This window comes from Aythya fuligula, chromosome 1, assembly GCF_009819795.1.
Source record: "Aythya fuligula isolate bAytFul2 chromosome 1, bAytFul2.pri, whole genome shotgun sequence".
Classification (NCBI taxonomy): Eukaryota; Metazoa; Chordata; class Aves; order Anseriformes; family Anatidae; genus Aythya; species Aythya fuligula.
In genome coordinates this window covers 52,297,720-52,317,107 of record NC_045559.1, presented here as the reverse complement: position 1 = coordinate 52,317,107, position 19,388 = coordinate 52,297,720, and the positions used below count along the sequence as shown (strand labels likewise).

Below are 19,388 nucleotides of genomic sequence, written 5' to 3'. Positions count from 1 at the left end.
ACTTTTTTCTTTTTCCTCCAACTACAAAAACAGGATTCTGAGATACTTTCTAAGTCACTGCATGAGGTCTGCTACTGCTGCAAGCAGTCAGCTCATATCCTCCGTTTCATAAATGATCCATATTCCACTGTAAAATTAGCTAGAAGCAACGTAGGCAAAACAGTCCTGTTGTAAGGCTGTGAATCTTGCTGCTGTGATAGTTAAAACTTGTCTTCTAATTCATCCTAAATTAGTTCATGGTCAATTTATACCCGTTTACTTTGCGTCCTGTGGTTTAAGTACCTTTTTCTTTTCTGAGTAATTTCATCCTCGTGTATTTCTAGAGAGAGACTTCCACAGTACTTGTTTTATTAAGCTAAAGGAGTCATTGACTTTTTCCCCCCTCTCTCATCTGGTAGACTTCACATTTGTGCAATTATATGAATAAACTTTCTTTGAACAAAAGTTGTGTGTTTCAATTAATGTTTTAATTTATGTGCTTTACATCTGGGAAGTAAACTGGAGGGGGAAAAAGAGCTTTGAAACTGCAAACTTGAAGCAACTGGTCCTGTGGTTTGTTTTTGGGGGATACTTGGGGTTATGCTCTTTTCTTTATTTAGCTGGGTAACTCTAGCAACTGTGGAAAGTTTATTAAAAAGTGTCAGAAGCCTTTAAGCTCTTCTGTAGTCATCCAAGTTTACTACTGGAGTTTACTCTCCTGTATCAAGAATCCTTATTGCAAGGATGTGCTTTCCTTTATTTATTCTCATGTGAAGAAGAAGGCAGCCTTTGTATTCTGTTACTACAAAAGATAGGTACATACTTAATTCACACCAGTTGCCCTGATCCATCACTGGCTTTTGGTCAGTATTTTGCAATGCCCTTCTGCTTCTGTATTCTTTCTATCCACTCCTTATCCTTTCTCCCAGCAGTCTCTGAAAAGTAGTTATCATTTCATTAGCATCGTTATCAGTAAACAAAAAAAGGGAATGGCATGTCAAGAGCAGATCCTCTCCTGTATATGGGAGGAACTTCGTTATGTGGCCATCTGCCCCGGCTTCTGGGAGCTATCAGAGGCTTGGCGGTGTCCACAAGGTGAGAGCTCCCATTGAGGGACATTTTTTCTTTTGCATCTAGAAATTGGTCATTCAGAGCAAAAATGTGTTTGCTTGTTTTTGTTTTTGTGCCTGCTTTTACTATAAACAGAAGCGGCAATGTAAGATAAAAATCAACTGTCTCTTAAAAAGAGATGGAGTAAAACTACCTATTTGCTAAACTTCAAAAATGTGCCCTCAACTTCTAAAAGATAACTTCAATGTAATAAGCATAATATTAAGCATGAAAAACAAATAAGAAATTGTTTTGATTGTGGAGGTGGATAAAATTACAAGCCAAATTATAAATCTTTGATTAAACAGTTGATTTTTTTTTTTCCCTTTTTTTCCCCACACATAAAAGATGGAAACATCCATGCACCAAACTTTTTTGGAAGGAGTTTGTCATTTTTATAAACTCATCATTCTTCCATTATAACTCCTTGTCAGGTGAATGGAAAGGAACTTCTTTTTGTCTAAGAGATGTTTGAAAGCCAATAGAAGAGGAAGCACAGGCTCCATCTGCTGTTGCCAATTTCTGACTTCATCCCTAGCAATCAGCTAGAGGGGAAAGAAGGAAGGAATTGGGACTATGAAAATAGGTCTGAACAAACAAATATGAAGAACTTCAGGGGGTCATGGGCTTTCATTGTTAAAGCCTAAGGGTCTTATGTCATCTATTTCTCTCCACGCTTCTCTGTTCTGTAGCTGGTCATCTCATTTCTTGCAAGGATAGCATACTGTGGTAATTATGCAGCGATTAGTTCCCAGTTTGTGACTGGGAACTTCTTAGAGTCATAGAATGGTTTGTGTTGGAAGAGACCTTAAAGACCACCCAGTTCCAACTGCCCTGCCGTGGGCAGGGATACCTCCCACCAGACCAGGTTGCTTAAAGCCCCATCCAGCCTGGCCTTGAGCACTTCCAGGGGTGGGGCATCCACAGCTTGTCTGGGCAACCTGTGCCAGTGCCTCACCACCCTCAGAGTAAAGAATTTCTTCCAAATATCTAATCTAAATTTGCCCTCTTTTAGTTTGTCCTATGACTACATTCCCTGACAAAGAGTCCCTCTCCAGCTTTCTTGTAGGCCCCGTTTAGATACTGGAAGACCACTAAACTCCAGCATGGGTCCCCCACGAGTGGCAGCTCCCCCCAGGACCTCTGCTCCTGTGGGGGCTCTCCATGGGCCACAGCCTCCTCCAGGCCCCATCCACCTGCTCCGCTGGGGGCTCCTCCACAGACGGCAGCGTGGAGATCTGCTCCATGTGGGACCGATGGGCTGCAGGGGGACAGCCTGCTCCACCAGGGGCCTCTCCACAGGCTGCAAGGGAACTTATGCTCCAGCACCAGGGGCACCTGACCTCCTTCTGCACTGACTGTTCTCAGGGCTGCATCTCTTTGCATTTTCTCACTCCTCTCTCTCAGCTGCTGTTGTGCAGCAGTTTTTTGCCCTTTCTTAAATCTGCTCTCCCAGAGGCCCAACCAGTGTCACTTGCTGGCTTGGTTATGGCCAGCAATGAGTCCCTTTAGGAGCCAGCTAGATCTGGCTCTGATCTGACACAGGGCAGGTGCTGGGCTCTGCTCACAGACACCACCCCTGCAGTCCCCCGACTATGAAAAGCTTACCACGTAAGCCCAAGATAAGGACAACGGTATTCTGCTGACAATTGTTTGTATTCAACATCTCAGCTTCTTTAGAAAGGACTTCAAGTGCTAAATTGGCTCTTCTGTTAGTATTAGCTATAATGATCTCTGCAACCACATGGTGAAGTATGTGCTTCCTTCAGATACTGACTTGATCATATCTCTTCACTTCATGTTTGTCTTCACAACAGTGAAAAATTTTCAGGGGTCAGCTGATTTTACAGGCAACCAGGGATTCCCCGCAAGTTGCCTTACTTTTACACTGGTAGCGTGGTCGTACGGAACCTGAAGATTGAGGTCTCTGCTTCTACAGGCCATGCTGCCCACCCAGACCAGCTTGGGCAGTTCAGCTGTATGGCAGCAGAGCTGAACCATGTGCTTGCTTCTTGGGACCTCAGCCTGCCTCTCTTTAGTATTTTACTCTTTTTTTTTTACTCTTTTTTAGTAATTTTTTTTTTTTTTTTTTTTTTTTTTTTTACTAATTTATATTCCTTCTGTGTGGTGCACAAGGCAGTAGTCCTGTGAAGTAAAAGTGAACAATAATGCAGTTGGAGACCGTGACTGTAATACATATACTAAAAAGAGGAGTAGAAAATTTCACTGGCAGTGTTAATTTTGGCAGTAATTAAATTTAAAGTTTTTAATTTTAGTTGTATTTTGTGAGTAATTAGAGGTTACTGAGCATATTTATATGCCTGCATCATCCTGGTCAACCTTAACGCTAGAGAGCATCTGATTTTTCATCTGGGAAGTGAAATATATCATCTCTTTAAGCTCTTTTAATATGCACTGTAATTTCATGAATGCTTTGCCCATTTAATGCAAGCTTCATCATCTTAACTTTTTATCTATTTAAATAAGTATTTATCCCTTCTTTGGCAAACATCCAATCTAGTTCTCCCTGAGATACCCCTCCCCCTCCCAAGTGTTAATTTTATTCAACAAAAAAAAAACTATTTTTGAAATTTTCTTTCAGACTTTTCGTGACTTCATTTAATCTGAAACTAGAACTAGAGACTCATAAATCTAGTCAACTTGTACCGTCAGAAGCCACAGGGAAAGCCAGCATTCAGTCAGGACCAATTTCATGAGAAGAGGCAGTTTCATGCCTCATAAAGGTTTTTAGGTTATATCCATCCCCCCCCTTTTTTTTTTTTTTTTTTTTTTTTTTTTTAATTTGGTTTTGTTTGTACCAAATCCCATAACAAATATTTATTGAAACACTAATAATTTGTTGAAATTCAGTTCTCAGTCATGCATCCAAACAGCTTGTGTTTATATAAATATATATGTAGGAGTGTGTGTGTGTGTGAGAGAGAGAGAATGAATGAATGTCTGTTAGTGGAACAACTGTATAAAAAAAAATCTGGAAGAGAAGTAGGGAAAAAAAACACCTTAAGGTACCAAGTAATTAATTAAGAGTGCAAGTACTAGAACATGTAGTGAACAGAAAAGATAAATCTAGTAATAATGATAAATAAAAGTGCTTTTAATCAAAAAAAGCATAAATATCATATGCTTACTAAGGTAATTTATCTTGTTCAAATTGACTAATTACTGTATTACTTATTTTAATATGTGAAAATCATTATTCCAGAACTAAGAAAGGATTTTTAATATATATAAATTTGTCCCAAAATCATGTAGAAGAATGCTTTTTTAAAAAAGTAAGAAGCTACTTAAGTGTCAGACCATGCAACTCAGCTTTATGCTAGTTCTGTTGCTATTAGTAGAAAATGGGATCAATCTATCATTAAAAATAATTTTCCTTTGAATAATTGCAGCTATAAAAATTGTAGACAAAGCAAATATTTGTAGACTAAAGTTCTAGAAAATTTAGAAAATATTGTCCTAAAGACCATACATCTTGCCACCCGCAAGACACTTAGCATAATGCTTGCAGTTAAAAACTTTGGTGTCATGCCAAAAAGTATCCTGAAGGTTATACATTCCCTCATTGCTCGAATTTCTGTTGGTCAAGGACCAACAGAAAGTAAATTGGGTTTACAACCTAATCTGGGGCTAGTGGACAGATACTGCTTCAAACATGAGGCCACATGGTACTGATGGAGAGAGAGAGAGTACAGAAAAAAGAAGATGTATTTTTCCATTTTGTTAAATTCTAACCCAATGACAGGAAGCAAAAAATATTTGTTTCCTCCTCTGAAGTCTAGTGGTTTAATTAAAATGGTTTTCCTGAGATTTTGGAGGGAAAAAAAAAGTTTCTCTGATTGGTAATGGAAAAACCAATCCAACCACTTTAGAGTTTGAAAAGCTATCATCAGATAAAAGCATAAAGGAAGAAGACAAAAATGCTGTGGGTTAGAGAAACTAAAAACTGAGGTGATAACCCTCTGCTCCCTCTGCCTTCTAAAAGAAATAGCTACATTTATTTTTTCCTGGTTACTCTAAGGTATATAAAGAGGGTCAGCTACCTGCTAATAATGTCTGGGTCCAAATTTAAAATCACTAATGATTAAGGATTTTCTTATCTTTGTGATATTGAGGCATTTGTGTATGCTTCTTCATATCATCAATGATGTCCAGACCACTTCTTAGTAATTTCTGTATGACTGCATTTTCTGTAATTTCTATATTCTGCTGTAATTTGTAATTCAAAAGGATGTTTGTCATAAAAGCTTTAATTAAAGCTTATGAATTACAAAACTAACTGAGAAAGAAGAGGAATTAGGTATCATTTTTGATAACTGTTCAGTTATTAAATTTGTTTGGAATAGAGAGAAGACAGAGAAAAAATGAACTGATGTAGGCGCTTAGCCCTGCAGTGAATAATTTAATGAAATTGCTCAGCAAGGACTGGTTAAGGTAATGTGTGTGAAGTGTTAGGTGGTTAACTTTATTGTGCATTTGAAACTGGTCTGTTTAGTTCACGTCAAGGAGAGAAGACAGGCTAAACATGACTGAAATAGTTACGGATAACTCCAGCATACTCCAACTGCTTACAAAAAAAATCTCAGACTCTAGCATTTTCTCAAATGAGTAAAAGAATATCCTTGTTTCCAAGGAAGCCAAAATTACTGCATTTAATCTCTTTGGTAAAGTCATATAAATATATCTGATGTATATTAATTAATCCTGTTTTCAGAGAAATTACTTTTCCCACTAAATTGTTAGTAGCTTGCAGGTTTATTATATCTCTGTAATCATATTCGTTGCTTTAGTTCTGTTTTTAATATTTTTTCTTCATATGTGGCAAGGAGTACATTTTGAAGTTACTCTTTGAATAACCTTCCTCTCTTTTTTCTTTTATCCTTATGCAGAGGATTACTGCTTCAGGAAAACAGCAGATTTTCAGAGGCATTGCATTACTATAAACTGGCAATTGGTAGCAGGCCCACATTAGCCTGTAAGTATTTCAGCTATACAAGCTCGCATAATATCGACTATTGTTTTTTAAGGACATCTTCCTACTTTTTAATAATACTTTTTTTCCCCAGATTTTTTTTTTTTCATTCTGAAAGTAGAAGGAGAAATTGTGTACTTTTCAGCTGAAGCAAGTGTTTATTTGTCAAGACGTATGGTCACTGTGGTGCAGGGAAGAAGCAGATAGGGATATAACACTGAACAGTGTGATAGAACATAAAACACTTCTGATCGGGATGGTGAGACATAGATGCTGTTGCACAAATATATAGGCTCCCATTTTCTGTTTCATAAAGCCAGTCTCAGATTTTTATAGTATGTGTTGTGACTGAATAATACAAATATTTTTGAGGTCTTCTATTTTTTCCTTTCTTGCCTGAGGGACATGGGAAATAATTCGTAAGGTGTTGCCCATGATTGATTCCAAAATTATGTGAACACTTTTAATTTTTTTATTTTTCGCTAAAGTATTGAATATTACATATGTGTGTGTGTGTACACATGTATATATCTTTATAAGAAACAACATTTCAAGCAATGACACCATATGCTTGATACAGTCCTAATAAGAGGAATGAAGCAGAGCACACCGCTTAGTCAGCGTTTCTTTTTCTTTTTCCTCAATCTTTCTAGTCACTCTTCTTTCCTTGTGTCTGAACTTCCACCTCTTACCTGTTCTTCTTTACAGCAATGATTGATCTATATTATATGAAAGCCAAATTAGATAATCATGAAATTGCTTTCTGGTAGTACTTCAAAGTAAGCTGAAGACCAAGTAAAACATAACAGAACCCTATTAAAATATAACATTTCTTTCCATCTTCACAGCTGCCTATTTAAATACTGGTATCATCCTAATGAACCAAGGGAAGACAGAGGAAGCCAGGAGGACTTTCCTGAAGTGTTCAGAGATCTCGGATGAAAATTTGAAGGATCCTCATGCTCATAAAAGCTCTGTTACTAGCTGTCTTTATAACTTAGGAAAACTTTTTCATGAGCAAGGACACTATGAGGTAACACTTCAGATTTGTCTACAATATTATAAAATCTCCATACAGAAATCGTACCCATTGCTTCCATCCAGACTTTCAAAATATAATACAGAGACCAACTGAGTGAATTTCACCAAATCAAATCATTAGTATTCTCTACAGAGAGTATTTGTACTCTACAGCCATGGGTGTGAAGATGTTAATTTGCAGTGTGATGTTCTGGTGTCAGAATCAGTATTAGCAATGATCACATCTGTTATGTGCTAATTCATTCTTTTTGGCTTTGCCCTGTGTACTGGCTTTTTACTTCAAAATAGAGTAGCCCATCTTTTAAATTATTAAAAAGCCTTTATGGTTGCTACTAAGTCTCCAAAAATAAGATCTATTTGGAACAATTAAAAACATCAGTGATTAGAACCATTCCAGTGTGTGCTACTTTCAGATAACTGGACATAAGTGCGACAGAGATTGAATTTTTAAACGTAGTCATACATTGCACTCAACCCCATCCCATCTCATTTATGTGTGCACTTGAGACAGTTGTGATTCCTCTTCATTCTCCCTAGTGAAATTATTAAATCTGGTCATTTGCTTGAGTTTTGACCTCTTGCAGTATTCAAAAGAAAGTAATTCTCTTTTTTTGCATTCCTAAGCATACTTCAGAACAGGAGTTACACGTGGTTTTGATTCATATAACTCTTTCTGACTGTGACAGTTAAATCAGCTGTTTAAGATTAGGCATGCACATGCCCTATGGATTCTCTGTCATCTGTCTGCTGAATCCAGCTCTGTCAGATGGCAGTTACTAATTGGTTAAAACACAGGCACAGACAGCTGATACATTGATAAAGATAAGAGAACAGCAACATATTGCCTGCACGGCCAATAGAGTGTAGAGGTGGAGTGGAGTGCCTGGGAGGTGCAAGAAATTGTAAGAATTTAAAACATCAGGTTTCTGCCTGGTGGTCATGGCAGCCTGACCCAGGCTCAGTCATACACTTAGATTTTTTCAAGCATATTTGAGCCTTCACAAGCTGTGACTTTTTGATGGGATGATATGGAAAAAGGTGCAGAGCTAACAGATTGATCAGTAAGCATCCTAAGTGCTGAATGAATCATAAATACATGATCAAGTAATTCACGGCACATCAGTGAAAGGAATACAATTTTGGCACTTCTATCTACAGTCCATCTCATTCTTTCCGTGTAGCAGAATTTCAGTTATGTGGGTTATATTCTGCTATTACTTGATGGTAGATAATGATTTCTTTATTTTTACGTCACTTACTGTAGCTCAGTCATCTGAAAATACTTTGTTTGCCATTTAGTATTATTCCATATGGTCTACCAGCCTCTAGAATTTTATGTATATTTTATAAACTTGTGAGTCTTTGAAGGGTTTAAAAAAATGTTCCTTGTATTTTCACCTGGGAAAGGCGATATTTTATTGCAACTAATTTGATCTTTTGCCAATAAACTTCACTGAATTTGGTAAAACTTTTGTATATGAGAAATGTGAGCTTGCTGTGATATATATGATGCAGATGTGTTTTCTTCTTCTATACCCCGTCATTTAGAGAGAGTAGTTTTTGTCTAATTTATATGCAAGACTGCTTTTGAAACTGGTGCTTTACTAATGATTTGTACCACCTATGTGTCTCTTCAGGATGCCCTTACGGTTTACAAAGAAGCAATACAGAAAATGCCAAGACAGTTTGCACCACAGAGCTTATACAATATGATAGGTAAGTGTGTTGTTAGTGCTTCTGAAAGGCACTTGTGAAGTCAGGCAGGGTGAAACAAAAGAGCATAGCCAGGCAACTGGGGCTCAAATTAGTTAGCTGATATAAAAAAAAAAAAAAAAGTTGCCTTCAGTAGATGCTAGCCAAACCAGGTTCAGAGTGCCAGCAAATGCAATGCTGGATAAGGCACAATAAATGATTAGACTATCAGCTATTAGGGCATATAGCAGCTCTATATCTAAGAGTAACCAGTAAAGCACTTTTACATTTAGAATGCATGAATTAGTTTCTCATCCAGTTAGCTTGGAGACCTCATGTGCAATTCAGGTTTTTTAAACTCTTATTTATTTAACCTTGAAACTAAGAAGAATTTGCATTTGCTTTGTAGAAAATGGAATGAAAAGTCACCTTCATTATAGCATAACGTAATTTAGTATGGGTGTTAGATGGTAAATTACCTTGTAAACACATTTTTTCAGGTTGCGACAAAAATGTGTTTCCAAGCTGATGTACTGTTAAGAAGAGGTCTGCAATGAGAGAATTTTTTTACAGGACCAGCCTATTTGTTCTTGAAATTTTTAGCAGAGTCCCTTGAGTACTACAAGAAACATTAATTTAACTGTGAGGTGTTTTTATGATTTCAATTTAACTTCAGCTCCTCAAATTCTCTGACACATCCTTACAAAGAATACCTTGAACAGATAACAGAGAAAAAAAAAATATATTATTTGTATTATTCAGATCTGTAAAGAAGAGGACAGGTTTCTGATTGTTCCATAGATATTTTAAGTCTCTTAAGGGGCATGCAGTTCTTCTAACTAACCCCAATTTCTGGCCAGTAGATTCTGTAAGCTCCTATCTAAAAAGCCATAAGATGCCTTTGAAATAATTTGAAGTAGAGCAATAAAAAATGTAATGAAACCATTAGGATCAACAGGAAAGGTGATTTTTTTCCCTTCCCCAATGCTCAAAATGCAAGAGTGTGTTGGTTGACACAGCTGTCAAAGGAGACACTACTCACTCTTCTCTACTTATTTAGAAAATGTATCTTTTATTAGCTCTATACAAGTTCTTGGGCATGGGAAATAATATTCTAAAACCCTAGTTATAAAGGATGGTACATATTTGCAAATCTCTGTAAATGTTAAATTACACGGTTCTTTGAGTGACAAATTATCTAAAGTTTGCAGTAGTATAAACACTTTCTTAACAGTTCATACAGTTCAATGCAGTTACTTCTACCTAAATGCTGAGCTTTATCAGATCAATGCAAATAGCTAAAATTCCTAAAATGCTCAGGTTGATTATTGCACATACTCTTGTTGTTATAGAGTCTTAGCTGAACTATTGCTGTATCACTTATTTATCAGCATTTGCTGATAGATTTGATGGGGTTATCAACAGTCACCACTCTGTGGGAATTAAACATCTGCTTACTATTGGTGTCCTGTAGTGACTTTTGATGTACTACAGTGCTCCAAGCAATCTCTCAGAAGTTTGATTGCTCTCTTTAGTGCAGGTAAATATTTCATAATTCTGATAAAAGTGTTCCTTAGAAGTACAGAAATTACAAAATGAAAACCAATGCCTTTGCCCACATCATGGTTGTTTCATTACAAAACAGGCCTGCATCACCCTTTTTCTTTCCTATGAGTAGATGAGTCTTTTAGAATCACGATGACCTAAAAGGTTCTTTACTATTTTACTTGTTTCCCATTGGTTACTTTTTCTTTTGGGTTCGGGAAGCCTTTCTCAGTTTCCTCTATCCTTTTCTCAGTCCCCAAAGTTCAAGTTCACTCTGTTACTGGGATTTGCATTTATTAACTCACAAAGAAACAGTGAACATAAAGACCAGCTCAGTCTGGTCTTTATGTCAGCCAAGCCTGGGCTTGGCTGCTGCTACATCCTCCCTACCCTGCTCACCCGGCACATGTGCTGGGTTTTGCTTCCTTTAGACAGCTGCTGACATGCAGTGGATGAAATGGTGGCATAACAAGTCATGGCCAGCTGAGCTTACCTTAGTCCCTTTTGGGCTACTGCAGAGAGCAACAGGCTTTTAGGGGATCTGTAAAGTACCTCTTCCCCTGGATGTAATATATGTTTGTATTTGAGTTGCTGTTGTGATTGCAGCTTTTGCAGGGAAGCCAGAATTTGCTTCGCACTTGTTGCAGAGGTGTGGCTTATTGGCTCTACTACAAAGGTGATCCAAGAGGCTAGGTAAAGAGCCAGATGGTGACTTCAGCTGAACTCAGTGCTGCTCTGTTAGCAGCAGGTTTGTTTAAAGCTGTCCTGGATGTGTCTACATGAGCTCACATGGCTGCAGTTAGATGCATTGAGTCAGATTGTTCTCCCTTGCCTGTAATGGTGTAAAGGTTGGATGATAAGTCAGAGCTAGGTAGCTGTGTTCATTTTATGATGTGGAAAGAAAAGGATGCCTTCGGGGAGTAATTTAGCCCATCAGTCTTAAACATCTATTTTAGATTATATGAAGTCATCTGCAAGCATACTTCTGTAAAAGGAGCTGAGGTGATCAGCTTAGACTTGCTAGCTTGAGTTGGGTGAGGTATATCCTAAACACCTATTCAGCCACCTCTTTACATTGGGTGTGACAGGGGTACCAGGCAAACACATCCATTATCAGGACTACCTCACTCTGCAACTCATACTGTACCACTGGGCACCAGAAGGCTGACTGGATTGTTTATTTCTGTTTTCCTGTTGACGACAACATTATAAACACATTCACCATAACACTCCCTTTGACATACAGCATTGCATAAACTTGTCTTCCTACTTCTTGCTTTTAAACAGGAGACTAGAGAGACTAAAATAGGCCAGTCCTCTCTCATATACTTAGTGCTGCATGAAGCTGCCTCAGCTGTGCCCACTCACCACGTGCTCACTGCTGGGGAGGAGAAGGGGGAGAACCTGGGGAGTGCTCCCCACCTGTTCAGGAAGGAAGGGTCCCTCCCTGTCTCCACAAGACATGGGGAAAGGGTCTCCATGGCTTATCTTGAAATCCAAGAATAGTTACAGTTTGAGGATTATCTACTGCAGTTGTCATTATAATTGATGTATTCCAAGTCTCTGGGAATGGTTTACTTTAGTCTTTGGGTTATCTAACAGTTTTTAAGTTATCTAAGTTAAGTTATCTAAGTTAAGTTATCTAACAGTTTTTAGTCTCTGGGAACTGCTTGGTTTAGTGTTAGGTACTGGTATGCAATCTTAGAAAACAGCACTTCCTCTAATTTCAGATAACTATATCATTGAAGATTTTCTGGAGGCTTTTTTCCTTGCTCGGTGCAGGTGAAATACTTGAAGTAGAATAAGCAGGAGATAAACTGTTTAAACTAAATTAGAGTTGGAGCTCCAGCACTCCAAGAGCGGTAGCATTAGCACTCCGGCAGTGTTAAGCCTTTACACCACCTGCTTTCCCTGTCTGTCTTACCGTTCTTTTCCTGCACTGGCTTCTACTGGCCTTTTGCTCTGCCAGACCCAGGAGCTCATTCCCGCAGTGTGCCAGTCTGCCCAGCTGATTCTCATTTTTTAAAACTTCGAGTATCTTGTCTCCTAAACAAAAAGAAGTATTGGGCTTCAAGAAGCAAGACATCCATTTGACTTTGCATTTTATTCATTGTACAACAGGCAGAGCCAGAAGACTAGCATCAAACGTTCTAAGTTTGTGCATATGAAAAGTTGCAGGGTAGATTTTGGTCTCCTGTTGCTGTGATTTATTTTGCCAGGTGTGCAACAACTCAGCTAAGGAAACCATATGTTTCTCTGGCTTTGTACCAAGAAGTAAAAACTTTTTTTTTTTTTTTTTTTTCCCTAAAAGAACACCAAACAGCTAAAAATTAAAACTCTAAAACTAGAATCAAAATAATTATTCAACAGGCTGTATAGGGTTGGCTTGATATTTATTTTCTCTATGTCATACTTCTTTGATGTAAATTAAAAAGTACATACTAAGGTTACACAGATTAATTTGCTTGGCATGACAACATGAACTACAAAGGCCAGAGTCCAGCTCAGCTGCATTAAATAGGTAATATATTTTGTTTAAAGTTTCAATTAAAACCTGGGGTCAAAAGATAAAATGGTCCCTGTGGAATCTTGAACACTTTAATGCCAATATTAGGATTGCTTAAGGATCAGCCCCTGCTCTAGATGTCTTTTGCATTCTTGAAATCTGATATTGTACAGTTGATTGTATTACATTGCTTTTAAAACCACACTGGCCCACCTGCTACAGTAATTCATACTCCTTGCCAGTGAAGTGGTGTGAGGTGGAGCATGGGAGCTTTATTTTAATATTGAACAGTAAGAAGATGTTGGGGTGACATTGTTCAGGATTAGACTGGGAAGATACTGTCATAAAGACAAACGTCATGATCACATTTCATCTGCCCTTGCCAACTAAAATCTGAATGTCTATTTTCACATGCATTTAATGCAAAGTCTTGCAAACCTTTTTGATGACAGAAATGCAAGTTACAGAAGAACCTAATGTTGCAGGAGTGAATATGGTTAATGACAGTTTAGATTTCTTCTTGCTAATCTGCTACATTGCACATGGACAGAAAACAAATCATACGCTAGTGAAAGCCAGGTACAGAACAGGAAAGGGGAGCCAAATTTTACATCTGGTGCAGAGGTTTGCATCATAAGTATAAAGGCTTAGCATGTAGAGAGACTTTTTGTGTTGATGATTATAACATAACTATCACTTTATTTGATTATGCTTTGGGGTGAATGAGGCTGTTTGTACAAACCTGTTAACATTGTTAAGGCTCCTATCCCATTTGCCCCTTGCTCCCATTAATTTTTTTTTTATTGAATTACTTTTAAATATTGTTTAGAATTCCAAGAAACACTTTTGTTGGTGTAGTTTTACAATTCATACTGTGCAAGACTTACTTTTTAAGAGCCAAAGATGATTAAGCTGTGAAATGCATATCCCACTTCATAACTTATGCAGAGCATGTTACCTACACTTGTCTGAGCTCCAGTCATCAATGCACTCACTACGCATTTCACAAACCTTTCCTGATAATTGCTTACTAAATGTGCCTTTCAAACACTTTTTTCTTGAAAGATCATCTTGGTTGGAAAAAAAAAAGGATATTTTTTCCTTCATATGTATATTTTATTTCATGTTCTAGAATGCGAATTGAGTCCACTCCAGTAATAAGGGGTGTAAAAGATTTTGCTTCCTTTTTCTCCCTCAATCACCATCGGGCTGCTTTAACCGTAACCCTGTCCGAGATTTTGCAGACTACTGTAGTTCATACCTGAAGTCCAAAGCTTGAATGTAAATCTCTGGGCTGATTGAGCTGTCTCCTGTTTTTTCACTTTGTTTTGTCTGAAGGATTCAAACTGGGTATGAAGGCTACAGCAGTCAGTTGCTGAGTGGGTGGGACACACAGTTCTTGAGACCATTTTTTTTGGACCATTGATCTATAGTTTCTTGTGAAATGCTTGAATATGCTTAGACAATATTCTGAAAGGGCCAAGCATGTATTTGTATTTTAAACATACAGGATTTTGTATGAAAATAAATACTAACATAACATTTGTAAGCTAAAAATATAGTCCAATATTGAAACTGGACTCCATGGATTCCAGTTAGACATGATCGTAATAGAAAGTGCTTCTATTAAGAGTATTTTAAAGAAACCTGTTCTGGCATAATGTCCATGTTATACTGAAAATAACATAAAACATAAACTAAAGTAAAATATATGTATAAAATATGTGTACGCGAAGTAAAAGGCAAGAAAAGAGTACAATTACTTGTTCAGTTATGAATTCTTAGTCAGTTTGTACCTTACAATTTACTGCTGGCTCCACATCTGTTGGGAAATGAAAATGAACTTATCTGTCTCAGGTGAGCTCAGGGCCTACATTTCTGTCAGTTTGCTTCATTCACTGGAAGTCTTTGTGTAACAACAAACAGCTGTGCTAAGTCCATGCTGTTCCATGCTGCAACTTATTTTATTTTGCCCTTCATTCGTATCCGTTTTCCACTTCAGGTATTTTCCTGGAAAAGTAGATTACTGGTCTAATTAAATCAGATCAAAGGCTTTGCTTTGGCTAATTGGGAACTATAAGAATCTGCTCAACCAAAGTAAACGTGGATTGACTCCCATCCATCAAAAACCCTCCTAAAATACAATGCACTCCTTGAAATCTTCAAGGAGATTATTCTGTGAAAGGAAAAAAAAAGTAGAATATGCTTAGTCTATGCAGTACTTGATGCTCATTAAGCTCGCATGCTTCATCTGTTTCAGAGATGTACATGCACTGCATATTTATCACCAAGACTGAAAAGTGCAGTGTATTTTGAACAGTAAAGTATAACATCAAACTATGCTCCTAGATTTATTATGTTATTGTATGCACTGATACCTAAGAGAAAAAAAAAGAATGAAATGTATCTAGAGAGGTACATTTATGGTAAGAGCACCTGTGGCCTTAATTTGCACAGGAGGACTGCACATCTGTGTTATGAAAGACACAGACCCGTTGTGGTACATGGGGTCACAGACCTCTCTATCTTTTTTCTAAGGCAACCTGTTTATATTCCTGATTCAAAGAAATAATTGAAAAATGAAATTTAAATCCTGACTGAAGGTATATGATAGACCTTTTCCTTTTTAAAATGCACCTCTGTTGTATTTTCTCTTTTGAGATCTGCTCCTGCCAATGCCAAGCTCTGTTCTGGAATTTTTTATGTTACATTTTTACCATCCAGAAATTTTGGTGGCAGATAATTACATATGCACATTTACTCTGCATTGTCTCCCCTAGAGAGAGAATTTTTCAGTCGTCTTTTCAGCAATACCTTTTGTAATCCGGAAAGAAGGACCACAGAAGAATTAATGCTCTTAATCAGAAAGTATATGTACATGGCACAATGCTGTTGTGTTCATAGTTTCATTGTACTCACTCACCTATAAGTCTACTGTGCTCCCTGCAAGAAGATGGCCTTTGCTTGGGTTTTGCAGAGGTCTGGCTGCCATGATACTGAAAGAATGATGTTATCTGCAGTGCATCCAACACCAAGAATATCAGAAATCGGTAACTGGGAGGTTAATGTAGAACCATATAAGATTCTATCAGGCAAATGGTGTTTAATTGTCTTCTATCACTATACAATGTGTGTAGCAAACCTCATCTTCCGTGTTTTCCTTTTGGAGGATTTACATTAAGCTCATATTCCACTTCATTATCAAGTATAAGGTTAATGTTCCTGGGGAAATAGCTAGGAGCGAGCTGATCCTTTCTTCTTATTATCATTTAATACCAATATTTAATATTTATTATTATTATTCTTTAATTATCCTTAATGCATTTATCCTGGGATAATTTTAGCATTTTTTGTTTATGCAGTATTTTAAAAGTATTTTGTCCTTTTCAATCCCAAGGAACCTGAAGAAATATAGAAAGATTGCTTTGGATAATGGTAGTCTTGCAATTGATCTCTCTTTCTTGCAAAGAAAATCAATTTGAGTACCAGAATTTTAGTTACAATGGTATAAGTCTAGTTAAAAGAGTCCATTACTCATTCCCTTGTCATAAAGTATTAATGGAGGTGATATTGAACTACATGTACAGTCCTTTAAATAGTGTTTCAGTTTCATATTAATGTGCTTTCTTACTTTATATTAGTAAATAAGAGCTACAATTTAATTATCTATGTTTCTCCTTGTAGAATAGGCTAAGAAATGAGTGTGTAAGTGGCAAAAGTGGGTGTAAAAATAACCCTGTAAAAAACGAGACATTTTTTGAATGACTGATTTGTCTTCTTTTGCTCCAGTTGGCTGTTGAATTTTTTGCTACCATTCATTGTGCAGGCACTGCTGCATGTGGCTGCATTTGACACGTGTTAGGGAACTGAGATAACTCTCAATTTGTCATGTGGTTATTACTGCCTTGAATTTCTTCGCTGCTGCTGTTAACTTTAATGATAAAGTAGAATGCAACTTTCCTGAACTTTATAGACCTGAAAAATCTCATTAATAAATTCTGTGTGTGTGTGTGATCGCTCAGTTTTTTAATATGAATTCTGAAAGGTTTTACAAATTAAATAATTGTTAAATTCTGAAACCTCTTTACATGTACCACTGGTTTGCGTACTTTCTGCCAACACAGGGTCCACTATTTTTGACTAAATCATTTATGTTGCAACATTATAAAAATTCAGACTTGTAACTGACAATTATTGTTCTTATATACAATATAAATGTTATATTTCTTAGACATAGAAATACATCCTGAATGACAGAACTCAAGCCATACATATTTTCTCTGTAATTTTGTTGGAAAACTATCTATAGATGAAAAGCTTTTCATTAAAATTGCATTAGTCTAACAAATAAAACCACTTGACTGAATTAACATTTCAATTAACAGTTGCTAGTTGTTTGTGTTTTTTTTTTTTTTCAAATCATTTGTTTTTGTTTGTTTGTTTGTTTGTTTCAAATCATTTTGATTTCTTTTTATACAGGAGTGTCCTTCTAAATCATTTAGAAAAAGGAAATTAATAACAGACACTCCAGCAATACTTCCTTCCATTGTAATGACACGTTTTAATCACCTATAATGTAGCAAATCATGTGGTTTATGGGCAGAAAACAGACTCTTCAGGAAGGAAAAAAAATGTTCACATATAGAGATTTCCCTGTAAAGACTTCGAGGGGATAAAATTCCTTTTTCTACAGTTTGACATTTAGATTGACATATTGTCAATGCTTCATTTCTAGAGGCACAGCTCAGAAATACCCTCAAAGTTTTAGGAGGTTAGCTCATAAAGTAGCTGAGCTCTTAAAGCCTATTAAAAATTGAATTTGCCAGTGCACTGAAGATGTTAATCTCTTCCTATATCAGAATGCATCATGAAAAATAGATGAGAGTCTTGGATCCTTCTGAAATTTGGCAGTGCATTCAGCGCATACTACAAGCAGATAACAACTCCATCTCTTATGGCTGCTTACATTTCTTTTTAAAGGATCTCATTGCTAATTGCTTGAAACTTTGCCAAGCTTTAACAGGTTGGGCTGAAATTTTCCACATAAAATAAAAAAAGGCAATATGTTTTCCTCATTTCCTGTATGCTAAATGAAGCAGGAGCCTCTGGGAAAAATAGTAGGCAATCAAATAATTAAACATTCTACCATAAAGCATACACCCAGAGAGACAAGAGCTAAAGGGAGCATATAGCTTGACTTCTGTTTTTTTTCCACTCTTTCAACACTTGACTTCATGACTTTGTTTTGCGCATAATAAAATATAATGTTATGCTACTTATTTGTTAGTGCCAACACAGTGGAAAAAAAATTACATGATGAATTTGATCATGGGTGTTCATGTGTTTTCTCCTGCTTTTATTTTTGGTTTGTTTTGATTTGGCTTGTTTTTGTGTTTTTTTTTTGTTTTTTTTTTTGGTGGTGGTGGTGGTGGTGGTGGTTTTTTTTAGTTATTTTGGTGGTGGTGGCTTGTTGTTGTTGTTTCTTTGTTTCTTTGTTTTTGTTTTAAATAAAATTTTTTTGATAGAATCACTGGGGTACTGCTGGGACTGAAACATCAGTTCCTTATGTGTATTTAATCAGATATCCAAGACCAATGCAAGTACAAAATACTATTTAAACAATTGAATTAGAAATCCTGGTTTGCTGACTTAATAGGCTTGTGCCCCTTTTTGAAATAACTCTATTTTCTGATAAAATTCACGTTGGCTTCCCTTAGCCTTGGACAGTATGACTTCTTACTCTACATTATGCTAATTCCTGAAACTCAAAATTCTATGCCACATTTTGCCAAGTGTCTGGTGACAAAAGTAGGAAACAAACAAAGAACAAAATCTAACTGTCCAAATTTATTTCATCAAGAAAACCTTCTCTAGCCTCTGTTAAAAAAAAAAAAAAAAAAAAAAAAAAAAAAAGTACTAGCTCACATGGTAAGAGGTTTTTCTATTTTGTCTCTTTGAGCAGGTTTGTGGTACCTTTTTCTCTGAGTTTTGGAGGTGTAATAGTTGGGCTTAAGCTTGAACAGAAAGTATAAAAAATTCTGGGAAAAAATTATTTGGTATGAATCATCTGGTGAGATGGTGAAATCCTGCCTACTGCAGGCTTTGTCAGTCCTTCACTTGGGCAGGGGCATATTTACATCTAGAGCCCTTGCAAAAGAGCTGTGTCAGTGCTGGGTATTAATCTGAAAGCAGCTATTCTTCACCACTACCTACTTGTTGATACTGCTTACTTCCAATCTTTGAGAAATTTGATCATGTTATTTCTTGGAGATAGAGCCTTTCTTTCTCAGCATGAGAAGTCCTTTCTCAGAAACTTAAAGCCTACAATTATCTGTACCACAGTGTGGTTTCTGACAGCACATTCTTCAACATTGCCTTCCTCAGCCTCTTACATTAAGGGGTTTTACTTTGAAAAAAAGTCTAATTTTGGTCATTTCATACGTGACTTCCTAAGACTAGCAATTTTAAAATTATGGATGCTGTATTCTAATTTAATCTAGTTGTTCCAGATGAGCGTATTTAACT

General features: G+C 36.8%; 1 protein-coding gene across 5 annotated transcripts in view; it reads left to right on the top strand.

Annotated features, from left to right (window-relative positions):
- The window catches only part of TMTC2 (transmembrane O-mannosyltransferase targeting cadherins 2), a 419,977-nt gene that overhangs the window by 174,570 nt on the left and 226,019 nt on the right, over positions 1-19,388 (top strand). For all 5 annotated transcript variants that reach the window (XM_032182578.1, XM_032182587.1, XM_032182560.1 and 2 more), the window contains exons 5-7: positions 5,997-6,082; positions 6,928-7,112; positions 8,758-8,836. In XM_032182578.1, the coding sequence (XP_032038469.1) occupies positions 5,997-6,082; positions 6,928-7,112; positions 8,758-8,836 (350 nt within the window). The remainder of the gene's footprint in view (positions 1-5,996; positions 6,083-6,927; positions 7,113-8,757; positions 8,837-19,388) is intronic.